The sequence below is a fragment of the Hemitrygon akajei genome, chromosome 4 (assembly GCF_048418815.1).
Source record: "Hemitrygon akajei chromosome 4, sHemAka1.3, whole genome shotgun sequence".
In the NCBI taxonomy this organism is placed as follows: Eukaryota; Metazoa; Chordata; class Chondrichthyes; order Myliobatiformes; family Dasyatidae; genus Hemitrygon; species Hemitrygon akajei.
In genome coordinates, this window is record NC_133127.1 from 54,298,483 (window position 1) to 54,313,614 (window position 15,132).

The 15,132-nt window shown below is 39.3% G+C and overlaps 1 protein-coding gene across 1 annotated transcript in view; it reads right to left on the minus strand.

Annotated features, from left to right (window-relative positions):
- stx18 (syntaxin 18) overlaps positions 1 to 15,132 on the minus strand; it is a 181,615-nt gene that overhangs the window by 34,965 nt on the left and 131,518 nt on the right. Inside the window, exons 3-5 of the mRNA XM_073042630.1 lie at positions 4,076 to 4,191; positions 2,891 to 2,968; positions 152 to 218 (exon numbers count right to left, since the gene is read on the minus strand). Of these exons, the coding sequence (XP_072898731.1) occupies positions 152 to 218; positions 2,891 to 2,968; positions 4,076 to 4,191 (261 nt within the window). The remainder of the gene's footprint in view (positions 1 to 151; positions 219 to 2,890; positions 2,969 to 4,075; positions 4,192 to 15,132) is intronic.

The window sequence follows — 15,132 nt, forward strand, 5'->3', positions numbered from 1 at the left end:
GAAAACCCCTCCTCTTCTATGCCAGAGAAAACATCAGTGACAAATGATAACCAAAACAAACAATAAATGCAAGAACAGTGCCCTTATGAAGCTGGGCTGAAGTGGTTATCAATATACAGCAAAGGTGAAATGTTGCATTTATGGTACTCACAGTCTTTTCTTATCCACCACACGTTTGACTCGAATTGCTCTTTGTTCGGAGTACACTTTACAAACATCTGTCAAAGCAGACAAGATCGATTGATGCTCGAACAAAAAAATGTTAATTATTTGGGTTACAAGCTTTTTAAGTAATTTATGATACCAAGCAGCACCAATATTTTAGTATTAGTGAGGTATTAAAACACTAAAATCAATTCAGAATGCCAGGGTCCGAAGGAGATTAAGTTTTTGTAGATATCTTTAAAGCTTGATATTCCCATTGAAGATACAATCCTGCTGTTCCATCTAAGCCATTCAGTATTTTCCTGTGGGAAAGGAGTGAGGAAGGTTTATTGGTTTAGGTTTTGACATGAGGGAATATTTACATTTTTCTTTTTGCACAGAGGTAAGATTTTAGAAACATACCCTTCACTCCAGAGCAAGTAACCCCATTCTGATAGCTAATAACTTTTCTTGATAATTCTACGCATATATTAGGCCAATTGAAGTGGTGGAATTTAATGTCTGGACAACACAATGTCATATACTGTATTCTGCCAACCGAGCAGATTGAAATCTGCAATTCTGCTACATCCCGACATGAATAGTGGTGGACAATTAAATGGATAACTCAGATTGTTAGATTTTTAAAGATTAGCTTTATTTGTCACATGTATGGTGAAAACATACTGTTTCATACTGTGAAATGTGCCATTTTGTGTCAACAGGGATTGTGCTGGGGCAGCCTGTAAGCATTGCTATGTTTCTGGTACAAACAGAACATGCTCACAGTTTAATAACCCTAATGTGGACTATGAGAGGATACTGGAGTAACCGGAGGAAACCCACATGGTCGTGGGGAGAAGATCCAGACGCCTCAGATACAGTGGCAGGAATTGAACCCTGAATGTGATCGCTTGCGCTGTAAAATGTTACACCAACTATTTCCCCTTCAGTTTGACACCCCCCCCCCATTAGCGTCTTAAGTCAACATGATTCGCCTGTAATATCAAGAAATGACTAAGCACATTGGATACAGCAAACATATGGGACATTCATAGCTGTGGAACACCTTGTACTCCAGAACTAACTGTGCCTCCAACCAAATGAATCAGGTATAGTTACATCTACCCATAAAATGGAAAATTGTCCAGGTAGGAGGACAAACACAGTTCAGCTAATTATCATCCAATCATCAGCAAAGTGACAGAAGATGCTGTCAACAATGTTATTTAGTAACATTGCTTTTAAGTACAATGAACTACCAGTAAGTACCAGTGACGACTAGATAAGAAAAGAGAATAATTGGAATAAAAAGAGTTCTGAATGTACAACCTGCAGTCAATTACATCAAATTCAAACCATAATTATTGATTGGTGTTCATGGCTTATTCAGGCCACGGGCAATTAATGCTATTATAATTGCCAAGTTTTGAAATGGGGTTGGGTGGGAGAAAGGATGTCGTGTAATGAATAGGAATAATAACCCAAAAATAGATATTCATCACTTTAGAAATCTAAAATTTTATTCCATCCAGCTATATGCTGCTTTAGAATTAAAGGAAGGATTTAGTCCTATTACACTGTTGAAATATGTACAATGTGCAATACTGAATCTGCCTTTGTCTCTTAAGTGATCTCCCTGCCATCTGTATGGATGCCAACTAGCTCAAGGGCATCGACTAAAACCATTTGATTAACATTTTATAACCACTGTTGTGGAGGGATATCAGTTTGCAGTACCTGCAAGCAGCAAGTATCTGTCAAAACAATCTTACTGTTTTGAAAAAGGTGTTCTGGAAACCACAAACCAGCTTAAGTAACAACAGAGTTAATTCATGAGTTAGAATTCTAAATAATTTATCAATAATGCTCTATTTAAGCTCTGAAAATGCAGATATCACAACATAGGCTTTTTACTTTGATGCATCTTATCAAATGACCTATTTCACAATGTTGCCAACATTCCTGCTCCAAGGATCTCTTGTTTCCCTTCTGGCTGTTCTCAGTCCACGGCCTTGACCTTTGCTTCTCCTGGCTCTCTGGCCTCACTCTCAGGGTGTTCACAGGAGTTTTGACCTCAATTTCTGGCCTCCTTCCTGGCTATTCTAATGGACTCTGGCCTCACTTTTAGCTGTTCCCAGGTTCCCTCTGATCTTCCTCACAGCAGCTCCTGGAGCATTATTAAGTATGTTCGTGATTTAAAAGATCAAGCTATAGTCTAATGGACTTTAATATTGTCACTTGTGGAGGATTATGTAATCATAAACAGGCTTGTGACAGATCAGGTAATGGGAGGACAATACAATTATAGCCCCTGGGTTCACTAAATTACCAGATATTACATGTATAAAATCTGAATCTAGATGGTAAGAATCAAAGAAACACACTTTGTATGATTTCTCTTTGATGCTGGACACAAATAAGATATTTGAATTACGAATGAAAATCATCACACATTTTTTATAGCAAATTAACTTGGCTATCATTTTTGTCATGTTCAACCAAGATTTTGGTGGACTCCTTTGGTCTGATTTAGAGTACACTCACTAATTCTTGAATCCTAACCATCCTGTGTTACTGATAATTTTGAGTTCTAACACACTTGGATTCACTGCAGAAATCTATGATTTTTATTCCATATAACCAATTTAATAAGGCAGTATTTCATGCAGCAAATATTTCTGTGGCATTTCTTAAAGTCTGAAACAATTCCCAAGATCCAATCAAAAACATACATTACACTTACTTTTCAGGTAAACTTCAAGCAGGTCTAAAACACCTTCTCGATGCTCCTTTACTTGGGCAGAACTCACATTCTTGATTGCTGCATCAGAAAGAGTGACCTTTAAAGCAATTATTATCCATAATTTTCTGAAACTTCCTGCTACATTAACTCAATAATTAAATGTGTTAACTGTCTTAGTATTTAGTGATCTGTTATTTAAATAGCCACATAAAATTCAGTTAATTTAGCATATGTTTAATTGCAAGTATTCATCAGAGTCTCATTCTTTATTTTCAGCATAAATGCTCTGACAGAAATCCAACACAATTTACTTCAACTAAGTTATTTAAATTAGAAAGATTTTACCATGGAACCAGTGTACAGTCACCATAAGGAAGTGTGGTATGGTTTGCAGAGAAGGAGGTCAAACATTTTTCAGGGGAAGTGGCAGAGTTCAAGGAAGAATACTAACAGGAGTAGAAATCTGTCTTCCACTAAATGCGCTTGACATGTACAGAGTTCAATGCACTCAAGTTACTATATCACACATTAAATGCATGCACCAGAGAACAAATTTCTACCTCAGGGTATTTAAGATGAATTGTGGTCAGAAGGACAGTTTGAAAGTTTGACCAGGGTGATCTTGGCACAGATGAAGTGCTGTTGTGCTGACACTTTGCTAATAAAACATAAAATACTGTGAATACTCAGAAGGTAATTCAGCTCAGCATCTATGGAGAATGGAACATGCAGTTACTATTTCTGGTCATCAACCATTTATCTGGATATTAAATGTTCACTCTGTTTTTTCTCTCCACAGACTTCGGTTAGCCAGTATTTCTTGTTTGTGTTTTAGATTTCTGATGTGGCTCCTTCAGGTTGTTTAACCAGTGTTGCAAGGCCAGTTGTGGTTGAACTCCCTAAAATCCCTTCCCCATCAGACAGGGTCACCTAGATGTCATCCCTCTGGCTTGACATGTTGTGGAAATTTTGGTTCAATCTATTTCTACGCGTGCAGTGGCATACTACGGAAATAGCAAAAAATAACTTTCTAAATTAAGTCCATTGACAATAGTGAACATAAATCAATACCTCCACTTGTTTTTTATTAATTTTGTTAAAAATTCCAAGAACAGTTTCATTTTTATAAAAGTGTAGCCTCTTTAGTGATGAAACTGCAGAGTTTCATTTTTGTGCACTGTTTACCTTCTGCCTTCAGCTGTTGGATGGCCTCAGAGCAGGTTCTCATAAAAATCTGTGCATCCTGGTCGATCTGGTCACGTTCAGTGTCTGTCATACGAGAATACTCTGACATTCCAAAACTGGGAATTGAAGAAAACATGATAAGTAAGACCAAAAATTCAAAATAAAAATAATACAAAAAATGCTCGAAGTGAGTCTGATCCAGTAGCACCAGGAAGAGGAAGGCTGGGATGGAATATTTTCTCCGTACATTCTGTCCAAATTGCAGTGTAATTTCACATTTATATTTCAGATTTCCAAAAGCTGCAATATTTTTGTTCAACACTAAAAACTGCTTAATTTGATGATGGTAATGAAAACTGGTAATAGTTGGATTGTCTATATTTGAAACTTAAGGTAATGAGATCTTCTCAAGATGGATACCTACCATTGCAGCCATTCTCTTTTCTCCCTATACCTTCTGGGAGAAGATACAGGAGCTTGAAGACCAAGACAACCAGACTTGAGAACAACTTCTTCCCCACTGCTATCAGATTTCTGAACCAATCTCTTCCTCCAGATCCTCATCCAATGTTCTCAGACCTCTTCCATTATTGTGATTTCAGCATTCCTTTTTGCACTACTTCAGCTTGCATCGCTATACTCTGCACCATTCCGTACACTGGTGCTTGTCACATTGTTTATTGTTGTATTTGTTAATACTATGTGCACTGTTAACACATGAGCAAAGAAATTCATTGCAACTTGCTGTATTTGACAAACTAATCTGAATCTGGAAAAATGCTGATTGAAGGGAAGAATCCTGTTGTCGAGGTCCACTTAAGAAGAATTATTAGAAGTGGACTGAAGAAAAGGGTTTTAACTGAAGATGTAAATTAATAGATAAAATCATGAATGTCACAATCTCTGGGTTACCAACCGGGTCCCATGCAAATTGACATTAGACCTGTCATCTTTGTCCATGCCAGACAATATGTCATTCTAAACCAACCTAAATGGCTGATTCTTAACTACCCTTTAAAGTAACCTATGTGAAGTCAAGTACAAGCTTCAGGGTTCTATTTTACTAATCTGTGAAATCCAATGTCCATGTTTTTCCTTTCAACCAGTTTCCCTCCACACAGCCACCTCTACTTGTCCAAACTTAAGCTGATATCATTAATAATTTCTTCAAAATCTATTCCTATCTTCAAAAAGTCTCTCCTGATGATCGATAAACTAGCCACTGTACTGTTTGAAGCTTAGACAGTATTTTACAAATAAGGAATCTAGAGATTTACTTGCCCATTAGCCAGTTAGTTATATTGCCAAATTTGTGATAGCCATCTAGAAGCACTTAGTCCTGTAGCTGGTTGAATGAGCAGACTATTTCAGTACAGTAATAGTTTGGAACGTTACTTGATTAGTATTGATTTTTAGCATAAACCTGTAGTTAAACACTGAACTACTTTAAAGCTTCCAGTACAATATTTGGCACTTTGAGTGCACCATGGCAATCAATGATACTTCACAAGTGCAATGAAGCACACAGCAATGCAGTAATTATGTTTCATTGTCTAGCTCACTTTAACCCTATAACCCAGAAGAAGGCAGCTATTGTGATCAAATTAACTTTTGATTTTTGCCCTAAACATTTCAGGTTTTTTAATTTAGCCTGAGAAAACCCATATGATAGAGCACCTGCCACAGGCAGGACTTCCTGGCGGCCAACCATTTTTAATTCCAATTCCCATTCCAAGTGTCAATCCATGCCCTCCTCTTGTGCCAAGATGAAGCCACCTTCAGGGTAGAGGAGCAACACATTATATTCCATCTGGGTACCCTCCAACCTGATGGCATGAATATCGATTGCTCCTTCTGGTGAACAAGACCCTTCAACCTCTTCCTCTATTCCCAAATCTGACCTTTTTCCCCTCCTCCTTTTCTTTCTCCTATGGTCCACTCTCCTCTCCTATCAGATGCTTTCTTCTCCAGCCCTTAACTTTTTCCACTCACCTGGCTTCACCTATCAATTCTTTTCCCTCCTCCCACCCTTTAATTCAGGCATCTCCCCCCTTTCTTCTCAATCCTGAAGAAGGTCTTGGCCCAAAACATTGACTGTTCACTCTTTTCCATAGAAGCTGCCTGACCTGCTGAGTTCCTCCAGCATTTTGTGTGTGTTGCTTTGGATTTCCAGCATCTGCAGATTTTCTCGTGTTTGCGATAGAAAATGATTTGCTATGTGGGGAATCTAAATTATGTTTAGCAATACGAATTAAGATGTTCCCACAGAGACATTTGAAGAATACTTCTGCAGTTTCTATAACATACTTGGTGAATTATGATATTATTTTCTTAAAATTTTGATAAACAGCCCAACCAATTCTTCTCAGGCAGTCCCTTGAAATCAAGGATAATGTGTTTCCACTCTATTTTATGGTTCTTTAGGTGACTGACGAGAAAATGCAGACTATTCTACAGATTGAGCAGGTAGTTCATGAGGTTATGCCCTCTGCCATTTATGCAGGGCTGCTGTGTGCAACTGATGTATGGATTCATAGTTCTCAAAACCATCCAACTGTGCAATTAATGGGTCAGGGCTTCTTCAAAGTTAGAAAGAAGAATATAAGTCTGTAGATGCCGGAATCCAGAGCCACAATTTGCTGGAGGAGCTCAGCAAGTCGAGCAATCTTGGGGGTGGGTGGGGGAGGAATTCTTAAGCGTTTGACAGTATGTCACATTTTTCTTGGAGGCGTTGAGCACATCTTTGAATCTCTTCCTCCATCTGCATGGTAATCTAGACCCATGACTCAGTTTGGAACAGAATGCTGCTTCAGGAGTGTGGATATGACGTGCTCTGCTCAACTCAATCCAATCCATGATGTCTAATTAGGTCCAATTGCTGTGAATGTTGGCTTAGGAGAGGACGCACTGGCTTGCTTATCCCTCCAGTGTTGTACAGGAGGGCCTAATTGGTAGAGGACCTCTGTCATGCAGATGTTGAATATGAGGCCACACAATCCTATCCTGTACTTTGGTGGACAGGTTAGTGACATGGAGCTTGACCTTCATTTCAATCAATACTCACAAGTAACAATACAGGCTAGGGCAATATCTTTTAAAACAAAATAAATTCATTGTGCATTTTGTGAAGTAAACAAATATTTTCCTGTTTTGCACAGCACACTATGATTTCGATCAATTTTGAATGCTCCTCCTTAGTTAAACTTAGTTACAGTTCTTCACAATGATCCATAACTTGATGGACTCAGCTAATCAAGAATCGTTGTCTCTGGTCCTTGTTGTCTAGGTTTGATTTTATTTATTGTAAGGTGGCAAGGTAAAGCAAAGCTCCCTATAGCCAGTGAACAGGCTTTAGGTTTGATTTGCTTAGGCCCTAACCAAAGAATGACTTTGACAGCAGCAAAATCTTCACCTTCTGCCATAGCTGGGCAACTTTCATTTATGAATTTACAACTTCTCTCGTACTCAAAAACACTTTAAAAAGTATTTTCAATCATTTAAAAATATATCAAAGATAAATGTGATGAAAAAGTTAAGAAAACATTCACCAACCACCATTTACATTAAAGTAACATCAAAAAGCCTCTTCCTAAGCACTGCCATTAAAATGGAGTGAAGATGTAACTTCACTCCATTTCTGGACTTTAATGGGAAATATGCTAATCCTCTGTAAGAGTAGAACATGGATGGAAATGGCTGGCCACATTCAGCACAACTTAATACAATATTCTAGCCATTGCAAAAGTGATTGTCACAGGATCAGATGAAGATTTCTAACATTTCAAAGAAAATGACAAGGTCACACTTTTATCCATGCCTAGTTGTTTTGTTGATGGTTTTACCCTGATTTTTACTTAACAGCAATCAATAATAAATTGTAGATTTTGACTGAGTATTAATAAAGTAAGGAAGGTGTATGTCTTGGCAGAGAGCTTACTGGTGATCAGGTTCTGTTTGTAATGACTTGCTTATCCTACAGATATCTTTAAGATAGAACATTGATGTCAAAGTCAGATTTGCATATTTGAAGGAAACAACTGAAATTAACGTACAGCGTACTTCTGAGCAATATTCTGATGATATCTTCACAGTGATATTTAAGATTAAGGTACATATGGTGTTTTATGATGATCATGACTTTGAAAAGCCATTGTTACTGATTAGCTATCTTTGCTCTGTTCAGTCCTCTATGAATAAATTTAACTCCTGCTTATTTTGACACTGCCAGTGAAGTTATTTACTGGAGTACCTCAACATCAGTTTTCAACAGACTGATTGACTTCAATAACAAACAACTAAAGGTTTTCCGGCTCCTGTACCTCCTTCCCAATGACAGTAACAAGAGGAGGAATATCCTGAATGGTGAGGGCTCTTGGTGATGGATGCCAAGTTCTTGAGACATCGCCCCTTGAAGGTCCTCAGTAAAGGAGAGATTGCACCTGTAGTTGAACTGGTGAGACTATAACCCTCTGGAGCGTCTTGCAAACCTGTGCATTAGTGCCTCTATACCAAGCTGTGAAGCCAGCAGCCAGAATGTGCATCTGTAGAAATTTGTAAGAGTCTTTGGAGACATAATAAATCTCTTCAAACTCCTAATGAAGTAAAGGCCATGTAGTGCCTTCTTCATGATGACATTAATGTGTTGGGCTTAAGACAGATCTCTGACATATTGACACCCTGGAACTTGATGCTGCTCATCTTTTCCACTGCTGACCCCTCAGTGAAAACTATTGTGTCTTCTCCTGACTTCCTCTTTCTGGAGGCTACAATCAATTTCTTGGTCTTGCTGATGTTGAGATGTTTTGTGCAAGGTTATTGTGGCAACACCAGTTAACCAGCAGATTGATGCCATTCCTGTACACCTCTTTGACACCATCCGAGATTTTAATCAACAACATTGATATAATCTGCAAAATTTATAGATAGTATCTGAGCTGTGCCTAGCCACGTGGTCATACTTCTAGGTTAGAGCAGGGCTAAGCATGCATCTTTGAGATTGACATGGTAGCACAGCAGTTAGCATAACACTATTGTACTGCCAGTTGTAAGAATGGGGTTTAATTCTCTCTGCTGTCTGTAAGGTTTTTCTACATTCTCCCCATGACTGCTTGGGTTTTCTCTTTCCTCCCATGTTGCAAAGACATATAAGTTGTGGGCATGCTTTGCATCAGAAGCATGGCAATACTTGAGAGCCACCCAACACAATCCTCGCTGATTTGATTTGAAGCAAAGGGTATATTTCACTGTATGTTTCAGTGTACATGTGACAAATAAAGCTCATCTTTTTCTATTTAATAACCATTATTAGTGTAATTAGGATTTCTTTTCATTTAATATTGATTTTATGTACAAAAACAATAAGAATTCTATCAAATCAGTCACTTCCATTATCCAGACTCAATCCATAATTGATTGTTCATAATTACTATTTGGATTAGCAAAGCAGACTAACTCTGTAAATATTTTGGATTTCATTTTCAGTCTTGAGTTTCCATGGAACTTCCTTTCTGCTCCTAAATATTTGGAGACTGGCACCACACTCACAGTCCTGGAAGCTTTTCTATGTATTCAGCTGTTCAATGTTTGGCCTACCACCATAATGTGCATATGTTCAATCTATTCCTCATTCTGTATATCACTGCATATTGGGGTGCTTCCAGGCAAACTTAGCCAAATTCGAGATGAGATGTTAAAAAGTAAAAATGTATCAATATCATGATATTCAGACGTCTACACATCAAGGAAGCTTTGGAGTTTAGATACAGATTTATTTATCACATGTACATTGAAACATACAATGACATTTGTTATTTGCATTAACAACCAAAACATCCAAGGACATGCTGGGGCAGCCCAGAAGTGTCGGCACACATTCTGGTGCCAGCATAACAGGCTTACAGTGTTCAGCAGAATAACAGAAGCAAAACAACAAAACAAAACAAAACAACAGTAAAACAAGCATCTTCGCCACCCTCCTGCACAGACAGGACTACAACCCCAGTATAGGCCATCGCCGGGATTCTCGTCCTTGGTTGTGGACTCTCAGACTCATAAATATTGGGCCTCCACTTCACACTAGGCCCCAGGACTCACTAATCATGGTGCGACCTTCAGGCCTGAATCCCAGGACTCGCCGGTCTGGATCTAACCTTTGGGTCTCACCTTCTGGACTGTATGGCCCTCTGGCCCGTGTGATCTGGGCCCTTGTGACTTCTTCAGGCTTTTAGTCTTCAAACTTTCAGTCTTCTATTTCCAGACTTCAAGTTTTGGTTTTGCTCTCCGGTATAAGACTCACAGATCGTGGGTTTGACCTCTGGGCCTCAACTTCCGGACTCACATGGAACTCCAATCCCAGCAGCCTGGGTGGTCACACCCCTCATGACTCCTGCATGTACCCAGGACATGGCACCCATCTGACATGGGTCCAGGACTAACCAATCTGGGATCACCGGTCTCTTCAGCGCCTGCCAACCTACGCTCCAGGATCACTGATGCTTGACCACGGGTTGCTTTGACTTAGACTCAAACTCTTACCCAGACTATTCATTTACTGCCCCTGACTTCTGACTCACTCCAACCTGTCCCCTAACTCGCCATGCTTAACCTCCACATCATCGATTTGCAAAACAGAGCAGCTACTTTACTGGAAAGTAATGTATGCAATTTCTTGCTGTAAAGAATGCATAAAAAATAAGCTTCAAATCATTGGCACTTTGACAAACACAGTAAACCATCAACATTTCAAAAGTGAGATTATATTCTGTAGTGCAACACATACAAACCAATAGCAAAATGCAGTGACTTACTCCAGGGTGCTCCAGTTTCCCCACTATACCTCAAGATGTGTCGATTGTTAGATTAAATTGGTCACTCTAATTTGCCCCTAGTTTGTATGTGTCAGGTAGAATTTGTGGAGGGAATTGATAGGAATGTGGGTTACAAGAATAGTTAGAGGAGGAATGGTACTGCTTTGTGAGCAGGGCACAAAGTCAATAGCTCCCATCTAAGTAACGAGAAAACATGAACACTTATGTCCATATTTTCTTTTTTTTTTGAACTTTATTTCTGGTTACTTTTACATATGGGGAGAGAACCAAAATGTTGCTCAGTTCCTGCATGCAGATCATCCACTTCATTGTGTCAACGCTCTATATTTCATGTTTTGCTATTTTACTTTGTTTCAGGTTAATGAATTGCCTGTTTGACGATAATAAAACAAATTGGATTTATAGAAGGTTTCCAATGTATGCCCTGAGGTTTTATAAAGTGGAAAATAATACTCAGGATAAAAATCACTGAATTTATTCATACTATCAATTTACAGTGGGAAAATAACATTATATAGGCTACAATAATATTAATATTTATAGCTTCCTTTATATAAAATTCAATTGGCTTCTTGCTTTCATCTGTCAAATTTTTAAATTGACAATCTCTATCATTTCAATAGTTTGGCAGAAAGTACTGAGAGTAGCCAAACTATTAGTTAGCAAACCAGCAGTATTTCAAATGGGGCAATTACTTATGACACTCTTTTACTTGTTTAATGTACATGCATGGGAGAAAAATATGACACTCAAGTTAGTGAACCTCAAGTTTGATATGGCCCTTGTGGCTAAAGGGATCAGGGGGTATAGAGAGAAAGCAGGTACAGGGTTTCGAGTTGGATGATCAGCCACGATCATACTGAATGGTGGTGCAAGCTCGAATGGCCTACTCCTGCACCTATTTTCTGTGTTTCGATGTCCTTGGCTCTATGTATTAAACACACAATTTAGCTCGCTTGTAGACCTCAGTCAGCTTGGATTGGTAAAAATATCTCCACAATGTCCATCAAGTACAAGCATACCACAAGGCTGTGTGCTTAGCCGCTTGCTCTACTCGCTTTACACTTATGACTGCGAGGCAAAGCCCAGCTTCAATGCTAAATTTAAGTTTGATGACACCACTGTCATTGGCCAAATCAAAGGTGTTGATTAATCAGCACATGGGTGGAAGACTGAACGTTTGGCTGAGTTGCACTACAGCAACAACCTCTTACTCAAAGTCAGCAAGACCAAGGAGCTGATTACTGACCTCAGGAAGAGGAAACCGGAGGTCCTCATCAGGAAATCAGAGGTGTACAGCCTCAGCAACTTTAAGTTTCTCAGTGTTATCATTTCAGAGGACCTGTCCTGGGTCCAGCACACAAAGGCAAGAATGATGAAAGCACAGCAGCACCTCTGCTTCCTTATAAGTTTATGAAGATTCAGTATGACATCTAAAACTTTAACAAACTTCTATAGAAGTGTGGTGGAGAGTATATTGACTGGTTGCATCATGGCATAATCTGGAAACACCAATGTCCTTAAATGGAAAATTCTACAAAAAGTAGTGAATATGGCCCAGTCCATCACGGGTAAACCCCTCTTCACCACTGGGCACATCTACATAGAGCGCTGTCACAGGAAAGCAACATCCATCATCAAGGACCCCCAACACACAGGTCATGCTCTCTTCTCGCTGCTGCCATCAGGAAGAAGGTACAGGAGCCTCAGGACTCACACTATGAGGTTCAGGAACAGTTATTACCCCTCAACCACCAGATTCTTGAACTAGTGAGTAACTTCACTTATTCCATCACTGAACTGTTCCCACAACCTATGGACTCACTTTCAAGTACTCTTCATCTCATGTTCTTTAATTTATTAATTATTATTTCTTTTCTCTTTTTTATTTCCGTTTGTTGTCTTTTGCACATTGGTTGTTAGTTCGTCCTGCTGGGTGTGGTCTTTCATTGATTTTGATACTTGGATTTAGTGAGTATGCCCGCAAGGAAACAAATCTCAGGGTTGTATATGGTGGCATATATGTACTTTAATAATAAATTTAATTTGAACTCCAGTAGCAAAGGTGGAAGTGGAGTTAAGATGGCGCTAAACGGTGACTCCTTTGCTTGCATCTTTGGAAACAGCTTTATTTCCATCTTTAATATCTTTATTTTCCCCTTTCAGGGTTCTTTTGAAGACCCTGACCTGGAGTTACATGCTGACTTTGGTTCTTTGTGGGAATGGGACCCGTTCTCGGGGTTTCAGGACTGGCCGTTGTTTGGCACGCCAAGGGGTCGGACTGAGAGGCAGCCCAGCCTAAGATTATGGGGCTCTGGAGACGGGCGGATTGAGGGTCGGTGTCATGGCAGGAGACTCGTATGTCGTTGGGGAGGGTGGAAAATCTTTCGCTGTGGGCCCGAAGTCCCGAGATCTTTGCGATCTTTGGGCACAGAGTTTGTAAAAAGAGACAAAATGGACTTTTTTAACATCGTAAACCAGCAGGTGGTTGTTATGTCTCCCGCTTGCTGTGAAAATGGGGGACACCTCCCTCTCCCTTATTAGGGAGAGAGAGAACCTGTGGGTTGCCGAATGCCAGATGAATTACGATAGTCTTTATGGTAACTGCAAGGACTGTGTCTTTGCTATCACATAGCTCATGCTTGTGCTTGGTAGCGGGTGTACTTTTTATTTGCTGGTGGGGGAGGGGGATTATTGCTTGCTGCCACTTACGCGCGGATAGCGGATCCGTGGATTAGGGAGATATCTGTGCTATCAGCTATCTGTGAATTATTTTAATTTCAGATAACCACTGAATACCAGTTACCACACAGATGTATCAAGTTTTCCATCCAAGAATCATAGAATCCCACAACACAGAGCTTATTCTAGATAACCACCATTTTCACCTCAGATCTTAAAATTTTTCCCCTTTCATTCTTAACCTGTGCCCTCTAGAACCTTGGAAAGAAGATTCTATCTGACCCATCCACACCCCTCATTATTTTAAAAGCCTCTTTAAATTCACCCCTCAATCTCCTACTTTTTAGTGAGAATAAACTCAGCCTATCCTGTCTTTCCTTGTAACTACAGCCTTCCAATTCCAGGACCAATCCTGGTGAATCTCTTCTGCACTGTCTCCATTGCCACCATATCCTTTCCGTAATACAGTGACCAGAACTTTGTGCAATGCTCCAAGTGAGTTCTAACCAATACCTTGTACAGCTGCAACATGATGTAGTACCAACTCTTACACTCAATGCCTCAGCCTACAAGGGCAATCATACCAAATACCTTTGTCACTACTCTACCTGTGCTGCCACTCTCAGTAGGGTATGGAGTTGCATGCCAAGGTCCCTTTGTATAATGAACACTCCTAAGGTCTATACTTTATACTGCTTATCCCTGTATTATGGCACGTTGAAGAATGGAAATTTGCCCTTAGAGATTCACACATCATTACCAAAAAATTGAAAGATGGAATAAAACAAATGCGCTCTTATGTAACCTGTGAAAAGACAACTAAATAAAGACAAAACATGAAACAGACAACAAAATTTGTCACTTTTTGTCAAGGATTCACATGACAAAAAGTTATGTGATGGGTGGATGGCTTTTTAGGAACACAATCTCCTTGTAACTCAGGTATATACTGTATGTCTGACTTGAATTTTTGATTTCCTAAAGTGCATTACTTCACAATTGTCTGGATTAAATTCTGTCTGTCACTGTTCAGCCCAGTTTTTCAGCTGAGCCATGTCTCAGCTTGGCTAGGAGGCTAGAAGGAATTGGTATCTTGGCTTTGTTACATGGACTGAACATATCCACCCAAATACTGATGCACTCTATATACTACGAGGAAGGCAAATGTAATATTTGCCTTTATTACAAAGGGGATGGAAAAAAAATTCAGGCAATCTTGATACAACTGGACATTCTAGTGAGACCACATTTGAGAAATGTTGAGATATTTGGTCTCCCTGTTTAAGGAGGGTTATGGAAGTAGTTATAAGAATGTTCTCTAGGCTTGGGATGTAGGTTTTTTTTGTGAGGAAAGATTGAGCAGGCTGGAACTAAACTCAATGCCACATGCTGTTATATAATGTGCAATCAGGACAAATTCTTACTCCAATGCTTTTGAGGATTCTAAAAACTACACAGTTTTGAAGCTTTTAAGATACAATGGGAAAATGACCTGCCATAATCATATCCATGTTGTAGATTGTGTATTTTACCATTGGATTCTACAGA